We start from the raw sequence: 13,111 nt of genomic DNA on the forward strand, positions 1-13,111 counted from the left end.
GGGCGCTTCGCCTCCGCCGCAGCCGCACCGCCACCCGCGTCGCCACCCGCGCCGTCGCCTCGACGCGCCCGTTTGCTAGTCGTCTTTTTGCCTCCGCCGCCTCCGCCTCCGCCGCCGCCTCCGCTGCCGCCGCCGCCGCCGCCGCCGCCGCCTCCGCCGCCGCCTCCGCCGCCGCTGCCGCCGCCGCCGCTGCCGCCGCCGCTGCCGCCGGCCGCCGCCGCCGCCGCCGTCTCTTCGGCGTGCTGCCTCGCCCGCCAAGCGGCGAGGACGTCGGGACAGCCCTCGAGCGCGTCCTCCGCCTCCCACGTGTTGTCCTCGTCCGGCCAGCCGCGCCACTTGACCAGGTACCTGCGGCGGCGCACGCGGGATGTCAGCGCCCTGGTACGTGTCGCTTCGGATGCCGGCGGTTCTCGCGGCGCGCTGCCGCAGCCCAGGCTCGCCGATCGGAAGGAGCTCTCGGACGCGCGGTGTGGAATGGTGGCAAGGCCGGCCGGCGGCGGGCGCGGGCGGAGGGCCAGCCACGAACGTCAGCTTGCCACGGCGCCGCTTCTGCTCGCGGATGCACTCAACCTCGTAGTCGACCTCGGCCACCTCGCGCAGGTCGCAGGCGCCTCTGTGGCCGGCTGGGAGGCAGCAGCCTTCCGTCCGGCGGCAGAGGCCGACGAATACCCGCTCGAGTGCGCCGCGGCCTGCCATTGCTGAAGAAGAAGAATTTCACTGCGATGGCTGCCTAATGGGATGGAAAGGAAGGCTCGGCGAGCGTATAGAAGCGTGCTCGACCTCGTCGTGGCAACCTGCACGGCAGCGCTGGCGGGCGCGATGAGCGTCGTGCCACCTGACCAGAGACGGGTCGCAGGCGTCGGAGGCCGAGCGCGTGGAGACCGTGTCCTGATGTGATCTGCACGGGTGAGTCACGTAGGCGTCAAAGGAGCGACGACACGTGCGACCTGTCAGAGCTTGCTCTCCGATCTCAGCGGCGTCGAGGTCGTCTCCGTCGGCCCGACAATTTTGTCCCTCCCCAGGACGCAACCTGGTTTGTGGAGCTCCCGCACCTGTTCTGACAGAGACCTGGCCGTTCTGACAGCGTTCTGACAGCGTTCTGACAGCGTTCTGACAGCGTTCTGACAGCGCAAAATCCTCCCCTCTCTTCACAGCTCAGGGGTTCTGACGTTCCCAGTTGCCCCGCTCCTTCCCTCTTCCTGTCTTGAAGTCTCCCTCCGAGCCACGGACGGACTCAACACACAGCACGTCCTCCCAAGCGCCAAGGCGACACTCTCACGTTGAGGCGTACGTAGGCCCTGTTCTGACACAAACTTGGTCCCCGTTCTGACACAAACTTCAACTTTCAACTTCGAGTCCAAGTTCGCCTGTTCTGACAATCTGTAGGTAGGTAGGTAGGAAGGTGAAGAACAGCCAGGCTCGGACTGGACACCAACGCGGTATGGGTGGACGCAAGACAGATGATGACGACACGCACGAGCGACACACAGACACAAACAAGCTCACAAGACACACAGCCAGCTGGCTGCCACACACCCAATCTGTTCTGACAATTTAAAAAGAAATGCGCATCCCACCAAGCGGGAGCGCAAACAGCTGTAACCGTCGACAGGAGCACGCCAAGGCCGCCATCATGCCGGGGCCTCGAGGCAGCAAACGCGCTCTTGCGATGGTCTGCGGCGCAGGCTGGAGCCCCGCGACAGAGCCGAAGAAGCTGCGGCCCGGCAGCAGCCACGCCGAAGCGCCGCAGCACAATGTGCGATGTGCGGGCCCGGCAGTCCAGTTAGACGCGAAGGCTGCTTCCAAGACGGCAGCCTCGGGTCACGAGGGACCGAACGTGCCGCTTGCGACGCCGCCGCGCCGTCCTTTGGCACCACCGCCAAACGGCCCTTGCTCCTCCGAGACACGCGCCGCAGAGACGCGCTTGTCGCCGCCAAAGCAACAGCAGCAGCAGTGGCAGCGAGACTTAACGTCGGCAGTGCGGCCTCGCCGCAGCCCAGCCGCCGCTCGCCTTGCCCTGGCCAGGCGGCCGAGCAGGCGGTGCCCGCAGCCGAGGCAGATCAGCGGGATGGGCTCGAGCGGGCGCCGCCGCCGCCTGGCGCCGCGCCCGCGAAGGAGCCTGCAAAGGCGGGGGCGATCGGCGAGGCGGCGGCGCTCGCGTCTTGCAGATGTTCACACTTGGCCCGCTCTCGCGTGCTGGCAACGTTCTGACAGTACCCTACCCACAAAAGTGTTCTGACAGCGTTCTGACAGCGTTCTGACAGCGTTCTGACAACGTTCTGACAGTGTTCTGACAGCCGTTCTGACAGCTTTTTGACGGTAATTTACAGTTAAGACTCACCATCTGGTCTGAATAGAGGAGAGCGATGTCAGTGTTGGTTACAGCAGAAAGGTTCCTTAATTCGCTCCACTACAAAAAAAGTCCGGTGGGGAACCGACATCATGGCCCCGAATGCCGTGCTCTCTAGGAAAGGTGCGGGAGCTCCACAAACCAGGTTACGCGCAGAGGCAGGCGGGGTGGACGGTTGCACACCGGTCACCGCGCCACACCTGCTGTGTGCAACCTTCTCCTCGGCGGGGGCAGCTTCCTCTGGAAGGCACCGAGAGGGACAAAATGGCACAAAGACCAAAATCAAGGTTTTCAGACGCGCGAGCTGTGCCACAGTGAAATGGAACTAGCCTGTGCTGCTACTCTCTGGGACTGCCGTGCTCGCGCGCGGTGGTGCTGGTCCTGGTGCCGGTGCTGGTGCTGGTGCTGGTCCCGCAGGGCGCCGCGCCTTTTCTTTTGCCCGCCACCCGGCCAGCTGGGGCTGGAGAGGCTCAGCTGAGCTCGATGCCGCGCTCCTTGCACACGGCCACCAGCTCAGGCTGCTTCTCGTTGTCCACCATGAGCAACTGCACGCGAGGGAAGGTGCGATGAGCATTGGGCGGGGGAGGGGCGTGTGGCGAGGGTGGCATCTCACGCCTTCAAGCTCGGTGCGGCCCCCTCCTTGAGGGCGGCGGCCAGCGCCGTCCAGCCCTCGTCGCCAATCTCGTTGTAGTCGCGAGATATAGCTCCTCGAGCCGCAGCGCTGCCCACTCCTTGCCGAGGGCGGCAGCCAGCGCCTTGCAGCCCTCGCTGCCAATCTCGTTGCGGTTGAGATAGAGCTCCTCGAGCCGCGGCGCTGCCCCGCTCGCGAGCACCTCCGCCAGCTGCGCCGCCTCCGCGTCGCCCCAGCCGAGGCCGCGGTAGTTCAGACGAGTCGCCTTGCCAAACTGCTCCTTGAAGGCGGCCTCGTACAGCCGCTTCACCAGCGGCTTGTCGTCCTTGCCGTTGGTGAAGCTCTTCGACTCCAGCTCCGCCGCGAACGCAGACGGCAGCAGCGGAGGGCGCCGGCCGCCCTCCTGGGTGCAGTCGCCAATGAGGCTGCAGTAGACGTACTCCTCGCCGTCGCGCATCTTGCCGAGGTCGAGCGAGAGGGCGCTGGCCTTGGTCAGGCTCGACCAGGCGTTCTCGGTGGCGCACCAGCCGCGGTCAAAGTACTTGGCCACGTTGGTGCCCTCGGCCTGGTCCTCCGCCTCGTAGCCGTCGGGGAAGGAGGTCAGCCGCAGCACGTATGTGTGCGGGTGTGAGTAGAGCGTGCCGAGGCAGCCCAGCCCCTGCTTGAAGAGCGCGTTCTGCTCCTCGGTGCGCATGACGCTGTTGGCGGGGTCGGGGTGCTGGTGCAGCGAGCCGAAGTCCCAAAAGACGCCGAGACGCGTGATGTCGGGATGGCTGAGCAGGGCCTTAAGCGCCCTTGCAACGCGGGAGAGGTTGGCTCCGATCGGGTCCGGGTGGTCCTTAGTCAGCCACGGATAGGAGAGCGCTCCGACGGGAAGCCAGCCGTCATGCTCGGTCGCCTCGACGAGGTCGGCGAGGGAGAGGAAGGCCTCTTTGGGCAGCGCCTGGCGGTGGGTGAGGACGCCGCCCGCCTCGGCGTGGCTGATGATCCACTGCGCGTCGAGGAGGGCGACGGCGCCGCTCGCGAGGACCGGCTCCAGGTCGCCGCCGCCGTGCTTGCGCCACAGCCTCAGCTTGTACTTCTCCACGCCGAGATCGGTGGCCGATGGGAGGACCTTGCTCGTGCCGCAGCCCATTGAGGAGCAACGCCGTTCGTGCGCCCGCCCACCCCCGCCACAGGCAAGCTCATTCACAACCTGCTCTGCGATTGCCGTGTGAAGAACGACTGAGATGCGCTGCTTCTGCAGCCCCAGCCAGCTCTTGGTGGTCCAAATCACCTCATCGAGGTACTGGGCCCGCGTCAGCTTGTTCTGTAGCACGTCCGCCGCCTTCCGGAGGATCTCACGGACCCCCTTTCCGAACCCGCCGAACGATTCGAACAGCAGCAGCTGCACTTCGACGCCCTTGTCTTCCCTGGCGTAGCGATAGTCCCCGCCGTAGGACGGTATGCGGCGGTCGCCGCCCACCACCCTGCCCCCCCTGGTATGCCAGCGCCCAGTCCCTTGCCCTCTCTCGCCCTTGCTCTTCCTCTCCCCCTCCATGCCGCCCCCCCCGTACCCCTCCCCCTCCATGCCTCCCCCCCGGTACCCCTCCCCCTCCCCCCCCCCCCCTCCTCTCCCCCCCCCTCTCCCTGCCCCCCTGCCACCTCCCTCTCCCTCCTCGCAGTAGGGCCCATGCCCCATGACCATGTTCCGGTAGAATGATTCAGTGTTGCCGAAAGCGACAAAAGCGCCCTTCCGACCGTGCTCCCCGCTGCTGCTGAGGGAACAGACGACCTTGACGTCTCCGCAATAGTGCGTGCCGTCCTTGCCAATGTTGTCCGCGTCCACGTCGGGTTGTTTGTTGTAACTCTGACCGAGGTGGGCTTTCGGCTCCATTCGCACAGCGGTGCCCCACGCGGCGCGTAGGGCGGCGAGGATGCAAAAAGAAGAAAACCAGCGCGCGCTTCCCGCGGGAGTTTCTTTCGCGATGTCCTCCCCGCCGCGCCGCCGCTCGCGCCGCCTCGGGTAGTCCTCCCGATGGGGGGCTAGCACTAGCCGTCTTCCACATGGTCCCTCGGGTCCCTGATGCTGCTCCTAATCTCTTCGTCGTACATCCTCCTGCTGATCTCCGCAACGTCCTGCTCCCTCCCTCGTCTCGCCCTGCGTGACTCTCTGCTCTTGAGAAAATAACAATTTTCGGAGCGGAAAGGACACACATAATTGGAAGGACGTCTCGACCTCGTGCCCCTCCCTTGCCGCAACTGAGCTAAGCGAGCACGCCACACCTCAATCAATTGGGATTGCTGCACTTGGATGTTAGATCTTGGAGCACTTGGAGTGCAGTTGGCAGCCTCACATCCAGGAGCACTTGGAGGCCGTGGCACTTTTTTCTTGCACGGCGATCGCATTGCTCCTTTACCCGCGTCTCACCGAACAGACCTTTGTGTGCTCCTCTGCAGAAAACAGGCGCACACACGCCACCGCGCTCACGCGCACTCAACAGCCCCATCAGCTCGGACTCGCACAAACATCGCTAACGTGCCGTCAGCACCCACTGCGCCACGTCGGCGTCGCTCGCCCCGCGCCTCTGCAACTCCCTGCCACGCCGTAATGCTCTCCCAATCAGCATCGTGTAACCAGCATCGTTTCCAACAGGACTCGCATGCTCAAGCCTACCATCGAGCGCTCAAGCTCGGCCGCATCGGTGCCGTCTCTACTCCGGCCACGCCTCGAGCGCTCAAGCTCGGTCGCATCGGTGTCGTCGTCGCGCCGTTCGTGCTCACATGGCCCGGCCCGTCTGATCTCTGTCGTCGCCCTTCTGATCTCTGTCGTCGCCCTTCTGATCTCTGTTGTCGCCAACGCGGTGTTTGGCTGGGTGGTTCTCACGCTCGTCGCCGTCGAGCCGCCTCCGACACCGCCGCCATCGCCTCCGCCGCTAGCCCCGCTGAATACAACGATGACACCTGCGGCAGCGATCCTTGAAAGGGGCGGAGGAATCGGATTCGATCAGTGCAGTGCCGGGTCCTACAGCTGGCCGGGGATCCCGATCGGCCTGCCGGGCGGGAATTATCTCGAGATGTGCGTGCCAACCAAGTGCAGCTTCTCGACGACCGACAAGCTCCTCCGCTTTGCAGCTGGCGACCTGTGGAATAACCAGGCGCGCAGCACTATTCTCGGCACCTCATGCAGGAACCCTGCTCCCGGCGAGGCCGGCAACGCCACGAAACGGGCCTATTTGATTGTCCGGAATCCCTACGAGCGGCTGCTCTCCGCTTTCCTGGGCCAGGTGGCGGCTCCGTCATCAGGTGGCTCGCACCGCGACCAAGACGCTCGGGCGCACCTCCACCTGCCTTTCGGCCCGAATGGGAGTAGCCATGCGAGGTACGGGGCGTTTCAGCCGACTCCGGAGAGTTTCGCCGATTTTGTACTTCAGCTCACGGCCAAGCCGCCGGGTCTAGGCGGTAAGCTCCACGGCGGCGGCCAGCTCCAGGGTTTTGCAAGTGATCATCTGGAGCCGATCACTTCCTCGCCGCGCCACTGCCTGCGTCCTGAGTACCGGTGGGGCCGGCCATGGCAGGACTACTACACCGTGCTCAAGTTGGAGCAGCAGACAGATTGGTATGCGGATTGGGTCAGGGACAACCGGCTCGCGCGCTGGACCCAAAGCCGCAGGTGGCCTGGAGGGTGCTTCTGGCGGGCTCCCAATAAGTCGTGCGCGGAGACACTGTCTGTTCGCAGCGTCACGGTCAACGCCTCAGCAAGTTTACCAAAGCGCCGTTGCCAGGCGGCCAGCGGGCACAACACCGGCACCTGCCTGACGCTCCGCAAGTTTTACACAGACGCGCTCGCGGCACTTGTCACCGCCTACGCCGCGGAGGATTTGAAGGCCTTCAGCTACCCTGCGTGGCTTCCCAGCTGGGGCCCTGCCCCGGAGGCGGGACCTCCAGTGTCGGAGCGGGGCACCTACGGACAGACACGCGCGGCCTCTTGGTCTTGCTCGTGCCGAGGGTCGAAATATTCATAGACGCGTTCATCTCGAGCAAATAGAATACAAAAACTAACACCTTCCTTTTTTTGTATTTTTCCACCGAGCAATCACCGCCAAGAACATCATGGTTCATGCGCGCCGTTCTCCTCTCTACCCTGTTCGCCTCAGTGGCAGCTTTTGCGTCGGACCCCCTCCCCTTCTCGGAACCGTCTCGGAACCGTCTCGGAACCGTCTCGGAACCTTCGTAGGCGCGTCGCTCGCGTCGGACCCGCTGGCGGAGGCGCTGCTGGCGGGAGGCGTGGGCAGGGCGACGCTCGAGACGTGGCTCAAGGCGAACGGGTAGATGGCTAGGGAGAGTTGAGAGACCAGCCTGGCCAGCGAGTGGGCACCCGGCGGTGTGGCATGGTGTTGGGCGAGAGGGGTGGGCCATAGAAAGAAAGAAAGAGAACAAAGCCGAAATGTCAGGAGACGGAACACGGAGGAGCTGTATAGGTCACTAGAGACCCACACCATCGCTACATCACCACAGCCACCAAGTAAGTTGGTTGGATACAAGTCGATGACAATGTGCGCGGCAGGACCAAACCAAACATGAGACGGTTACACAAGGACGGTCAGGCTACGGTCAGGATGTAAGGTTTGAGTTCACACTCTCCAACACGAAATTTCGTTTCCGACTCGCGGGCAACAACCGTCTCGAGGACCGGAGAAGTCAAGTCACCGCGCGCGGCGGCAGAAACTCACGCGACAGTGATTCGGCGTGAGGCATCGTGGTTGCTCGTGGTCGTGCACTGCCGGACCGCCTCCACAACCAGCGAGTCGAGCTCGCGCAGCTTGTACAGCTGTAGCTCCTTGTCGCTCTGGTTCGTGACGGTCACATCGGGGCTTGCCAACGTCTCGATGGCCTCGTCCACACTCCGGCCTAGATAGAGTGCAGACGACTCTCAAGAAAGATGTGCGCAGAGAGCTACTCAGAGAGGAAGTGCCTCCGCTCAAGCTAGCTCCGCTGTGCTCGCCTGCCCACATCCGGATGAGTTCTGCGGCAATGCCGTCTGTGGCCTGGAGGATGGGCACGACAGTGCAGCGCCGCCGCGCAGCTGGAGCGGGCTGGAGTCCCTCAATAGACGCCTCCTGCATGGAGCACCACGCCTATTATGCCGGCATCATATCCTTAGGTACCTTGCAGAACAACATTTGCAAGAGAAAGTCAGCACCCTCACGCCTCGAACTGAGTCCTGTACATGAACGAGGGACGCTCAGGCTTCGGGCATCAGAGAAAGCAGTACAGGGCAACGCACCAAAAGCGGGACATGTACGACAGCTCCTGGAGAATGAGGACGGAGGAACCAAGGTAGATGATGTTGACCTAGATTGTGTTGGTCCGCTTGTCTTATCGCGATTGTGTCACGTCAGAGCATGCTCACGCAGAGGTAAGGGAGACGTTCATCAGCATCCGCTTAAAGTCAACCTTTTCGGTGGGCGTCCTGCTGCCCTGAGGCATGCACCTGAGTCGATGGGACATGTGTGAGGAAGAGGAACTATGGGGGGAGGGCGGGGCGGGGCGGGGGGCTCACCAGTAATCATACCAGACAAGCTCGATGTTTGGGGAAGATTGCAAGTGCTCCCTGATAGCCTTGATATGCGATCCACTTGCGTCTGGGTCCTGGGGCTGCTCCCAACGGTGGCTAACAGCAAGGATGTTGTCGCGGTACTCGTGGCGGCCGTAGGCGAGGTGCCGCTGCAGCAGCCGATTGCTCACCCACTCCGGATGATCCTCCTCGATCTCTTGCAGTCGCGGCAACGTTTGGTAGCCGTAAGTTTCGTAGAGGCCGGAGCGAATCACCTCCGCATCGATAAACACGAAAGTGCACTTCGCGCCCTGCATCTCGATCGCAGCGTCTGCGAGCGCTCGATCTTCTTCGGCCTGCAGCTGTTGCGCAATTCGTGACCGCGTTTGCAAAGCGACAATGCTCCCGGTGAGCATGAGCACCGCAGTGATGAAAGTAATCATCGCTGTCGAAATGACAAACTCGCTCGCGCCGCGCGCGCTCTCGAAGCCGACGAGGGTCTTGCACGTACGCTCGTACGCGGCGTTCGCGCACAGCTGAATCACCATGCCGGAGATGAAGGAGCACAAGAGCATTAGATTGGCGGTGCACGCGAGGTAGAGGTCGGTGGCGCGCTTGAAGGGCCGGGCGAAGGCGAGGGCGGCGAGGTAGAGGGCCGAGACGAGAGACGCGACGATGAGGCGGAGGAGCTTGCTTGAGCCGTCGTCTGTCTGGATGAAGAGCACCAGTGAAGCGAGGAAGAGCTTGCGGCCCAGATCGACGACCTCCCAGAAGAGGAAGCGCGGGTCGTAGTCTTTCCAGAGGAAGCGGCAGGCTCGTGCCGTGGCCCTGACGCGCTGCGCCCGCACCTCGGAGCGGATCGAAAGCAGAAGCGTGAGGAAGGCTAGCGGCACGAGCACCGGCCAGAAGACGAAGAAGGCCCAGAAGTACGCGTCGAGGCCGCTGTACTCGTCGTCGTCGGCGCTGCAGAGCACGTCGAGGTCGGCCACGAGGTAGGAGCGCCTCTCCCCGGTCAAGTCGTCGATGTTAAACGACTCGCACTGCCGCGCCTTGAAGATGGAGCGGGAGACGGAGGGCAGCACGAGGTAGGCGACGAGGATGGCCCAGTAGAGGAGGCGGCGCAGCGTAGCGCGGACGAGGTCGCGCCAGAGGGCGTCGGCGCGACCAGACAGGAACCACTCCGCGAGGGCGTAGCAGGCGAAGGCGGCGCCTCCGAGCATGATAGACAGGATCGGCCACAAGCCTGCGAGCAGGAGCCGGTCTCCCATCGAGCCGATGCAAGCGTCGGGATAGGTGAGGCCAAGGAGGTCGAGGCTGATCGCGTCCATAAAGTCGGTCCAGCGCGTAAAGTCCTCGTGGAGGCGGACGCCGTAGACAGGGCCGAGCGTCGATAAGACCTGGCAGAAGCTGACCAGGATCTTGAACTTGGGCTGGAAGCCGACCTAAGGAACCAGCAGGCTTCTCCACACCTGTGTTTGTCAAAGTGTTGGGGGGTGTCTGTCACCGACGGCCACCTGCGACTCGACGATCTCGAGCCGACGCTTGGCGCGCCGTCTAAAGCGGCCCCACGCCTCGGTGCGGGAGAGGGCGCGGTACAAGACGAGCCCTGTCCCTGCGAGAGCGACGACGACTCCCGCCAGGATGCCGAACCGCCCCGTCGTCGGGCAGTCGGCGCAGCCTCGCTCCGCGCGGCTAAAGTACTGCTCGTCGCTCACGCACCACTCGCAGAGCGGGCCGGTGTGGCCGGTGTCGCAGCCTGGGCCGGCGCCGCCAGACGCCGCGAGGCGGCGGGAGGTCTCCGCCGCGCCGCCCGAGCCGCTGCAGTGGTCGGAGGCGTCGCACTCGTGGATCTCGGTGGTTCGCTCCGAGGCGCGCCAGTAATCGCGCGGGACGCCGAGGGTCTCGAGGGTGGTGTTGGTCGCGCAGTTGGCGTCCGGCGGGCACGCTTTACAGTGCTTGGTCGGGAAGCGGAAGATGTCGTCCGCAACGGCGCTCGCGTCCTGCAGGTAGAAGCCCTCCTTGCAGATGGAGCAGGTGACGTCGCCGCTCTTGGAGCTGGTAGGGTAAGGGCAGGGGGTGCACTGGGGCCTAGCTCTCGTCCCCCCTCGGGGAGGGGGGGGGGCAGGGCCCGGATCCGTCGACGGCCCCGCCTCTCCCCCCCCCCTCTCCGCATCAGGCCGTAGACTGCCCAGTAGTCGCGTCGCCTCCCCCCTCGCCCGGTCCTTCTCGATTCGGTCCCGCACCGCCCGGATATCAAAGGCCGAGTTGTGTTCAGACAGCGGGCCCGCCGATGCCACCCGTCTCTTCACACAGCAGGCGTACGCCTTCAGCGCCTGCCCCCCCGACTGTGTCGGTCCCGGTGCGATGTCGTTGACGAGGTAGTCCTCCCCCTCCCACCGGAAAGAATTTTCCACAAAATTCTTTTCTCGATGGCTGCCCCGCGGCGCCGCTCGCGCCGCCTCGCGGCGGCCGCTGCCGCCGCTCCCTCGCCAGGCACGCCGCCGCCCGCCCGCCTCCTCGACCTCCCCACGGACCTCCTCGTGCGCGTCGTCTCTCGCTGCGACCCCGCCGACATCGCTCGCGTTGCGGCCGTCTCGCTCCTCTTCCACGCCTCGCTTGCGCTGGAGGGCATCCGCTTGTGGGCGCGAGAGCGCGGCTTCGAGCTGCCGGCGCTGCCAGAGGGCGAAGGCTGCGCCGTGCGGTGGCTGTGCTATTCGGCGCTGCTGCGCGAGTCCAACCCGCCGGCGAGGGTGGCGGCCGGCGGGTATCACAGCGTCTTCATCGACGGCGAGGGGCGGCTCTCGTCGTGCGGCTCTGCGCCGTGGTTCCGCCCAGGGCTGCTTGGCCACGGCGAGGGCGTGACGCGGCTCAGCACGCCGACCCGCCTCCCGTCGACGCTGGGTGGCGAGCGCGCCGTGAGCATGTTGGCGGGAGACAACCACAGTCTGGCCCTCACTGGCAGCGGGGCTATCTGGAGCTGGGGCCAGGGACACGATTGCGAGTTGGGCCACGGCGACGAGGAGAACCAGCTGCAGCCAAAGAAGATCGAGGCATTGGCGGGGCGGCGCGTCGTCGCTGTGTCGGCGGGAGGCGGCCACAGCTTCGCCCTCATTGACGACGGCGCTGTTTGGAGCTGGGGCTCTGGTCTCTTCGGCCAGTTGGGTCACGGCGACACGCAGAACCAGCTGCTGCCGAGGGAGGTCGAGGCCATGGCTGACCAGCGCGTCGTCGCCGTGTCGGCTGGAGGGTCGCACAGCCTCGCCCTCACCGCCGATGGCAGTGTCTGGAGCTGGGGCGATGGAGCCTACGGCAAGCTAGGCCACGGCGACCTGCAAGCCCAGCTGGAGCCCACGAAGATCGAGGCCTTTGTTGACCAGCGCGTCGTCGCTGTGTCGGCGGGAGGCAACCACAGCCTCGCCCTCTCCGCCGACGGCGCCTTCTGGAGTTGGGGCTTTGGGGGCTTTTGCCAGCTGGGCCACGGCGACACGCAGAACCAGTGGCAGCCAAAGAAGGTCGAGGCCTTTGCCGGCCAGCGCGTCGTCGCTGTCTCGGCTGGACAGCACCACGGCCTCGCCATCACCGCCGACGGCGTCTGGAGCTTGGGCTGGGGAGCTTGTGGCCAGCTAGGCCACGGCGACACGCAGAACAAGCTGCTGCCGAAGAAGATCGAGGCCTTTGCTGGCCAGCGCGTCGTCGCTGTCTCGGCTGGAGATATGCACAGCCTCGCCATCACCGCCGACGGCGCCGTCTTTACCTGGGGCAAGGGCGAACACGCCTGCCTAGGCCACGGAGAAGACCTGTCGAACCAGCTGCTGCCCAAGAAGATCGATGTGTGGGCGCCGGGGCAGTGAGTCTGAGAGGGGGAGGCAAAGGCGCGAATGCAGATCCAGCGGGAGCACTTGGGCGAGACGGGGCCGCACAGCCGGTGCCTTCGTGCCTTGCTCTGTGAGCATGTCGGAGAGAGGATGCGCACCCTCGGCATATACGAAGGGGAGCGGAGTGCTGGAGTGTGGAGGATCGAGACAGAGGCTGCAACGAGCAGAACCGAGTCAGAGAACACATTATCAGAAAGCCGTACACAGAGACTGCGCGCCGCCGCCGGCGGTGTGCGCAGTTCGCGACGTGCATATCGATCGTGTTCGTACGTGCTTCGCGATCGCGTCCAGAGCGGAGTGCGGAGAGCGGTGCAACTTAGATCTCTTTGTTGAGTACAGGGAGTAAGGCGAGACCCATAAATTACGCCTACCTGCTATATACCATGCGCACAGCTATGTCGTATACCCCAGTGTGTACTCTCGCTGGTTGTCCATCTCGGGCTCTCGGCGCCGCCCGTCTCGGAGCTCCCGACTCCCGGCGGAGATCAAGAAGCGAGAGACGGTGGCGGCGGCGGTGTCTCCTTATACCCCCAGCCTCCCCTCCCCCGTGCCGCTCCTCTCTCCCTCGACCGGTAGACCCTCCCAGCCACGCGGCGCGCTGCCCGCACCGCGCACCCCCCCCCGCACCCCCGCCTCGCGCCCCCCGCGAGCCCTGCGGGTAACGCCTCAGGTGTTCTTGCTGCCGATGCCCACCCCCTGGTCGGTGGAGATGCGCTCCT

General features: G+C 64.9%; 3 protein-coding genes across 3 annotated transcripts in view; 1 reads left to right on the forward strand and 2 right to left on the reverse strand.

Annotated features, from left to right (window-relative positions):
- Positions 1–696, reverse strand: part of EMIHUDRAFT_230451 (hypothetical protein) — a gene marked incomplete at both ends in the record, with an annotated part of 915 nt that extends 219 nt beyond the window's left edge. Inside the window, 2 exons of the mRNA XM_005785053.1 lie at positions 270–348; positions 527–696. Coding sequence (XP_005785110.1) covers positions 270–348; positions 527–696 — 249 coding nt within the window. The remainder of the gene's footprint in view (positions 1–269; positions 349–526) is intronic.
- Positions 697–2,967: 2,271 nt separating this feature from the next.
- Positions 2,968–4,116, reverse strand: EMIHUDRAFT_364269 (hypothetical protein; the record flags this gene model as incomplete). The annotated part of the gene is made up of 2 exons (XM_005785054.1): positions 2,968–3,150; positions 3,184–4,116. The coding sequence occupies 2 exons, from the start codon at positions 4,114–4,116 to the stop codon at positions 2,968–2,970; spliced, it is 1,116 nt and encodes a 371-aa protein (XP_005785111.1).
- A 1,801-nt stretch (positions 4,117–5,917) lies between these two features.
- On the forward strand, positions 5,918–6,985 carry EMIHUDRAFT_230453 (hypothetical protein; the record flags this gene model as incomplete). Its single annotated transcript, XM_005785055.1, has 1 exon — positions 5,918–6,985. One exon carries the CDS (start codon positions 5,918–5,920, stop codon positions 6,983–6,985), a length of 1,068 nt encoding a protein of 355 aa, XP_005785112.1.
- Between the last annotated feature and the right edge of the window lie 6,126 nt (positions 6,986–13,111).

This window comes from Emiliania huxleyi, assembly GCF_000372725.1.
Source record: "Emiliania huxleyi CCMP1516 chromosome Unknown EMIHUscaffold_164, whole genome shotgun sequence".
NCBI classification, from domain to species: domain Eukaryota; phylum Haptophyta; order Isochrysidales; family Noelaerhabdaceae; genus Emiliania; species Emiliania huxleyi.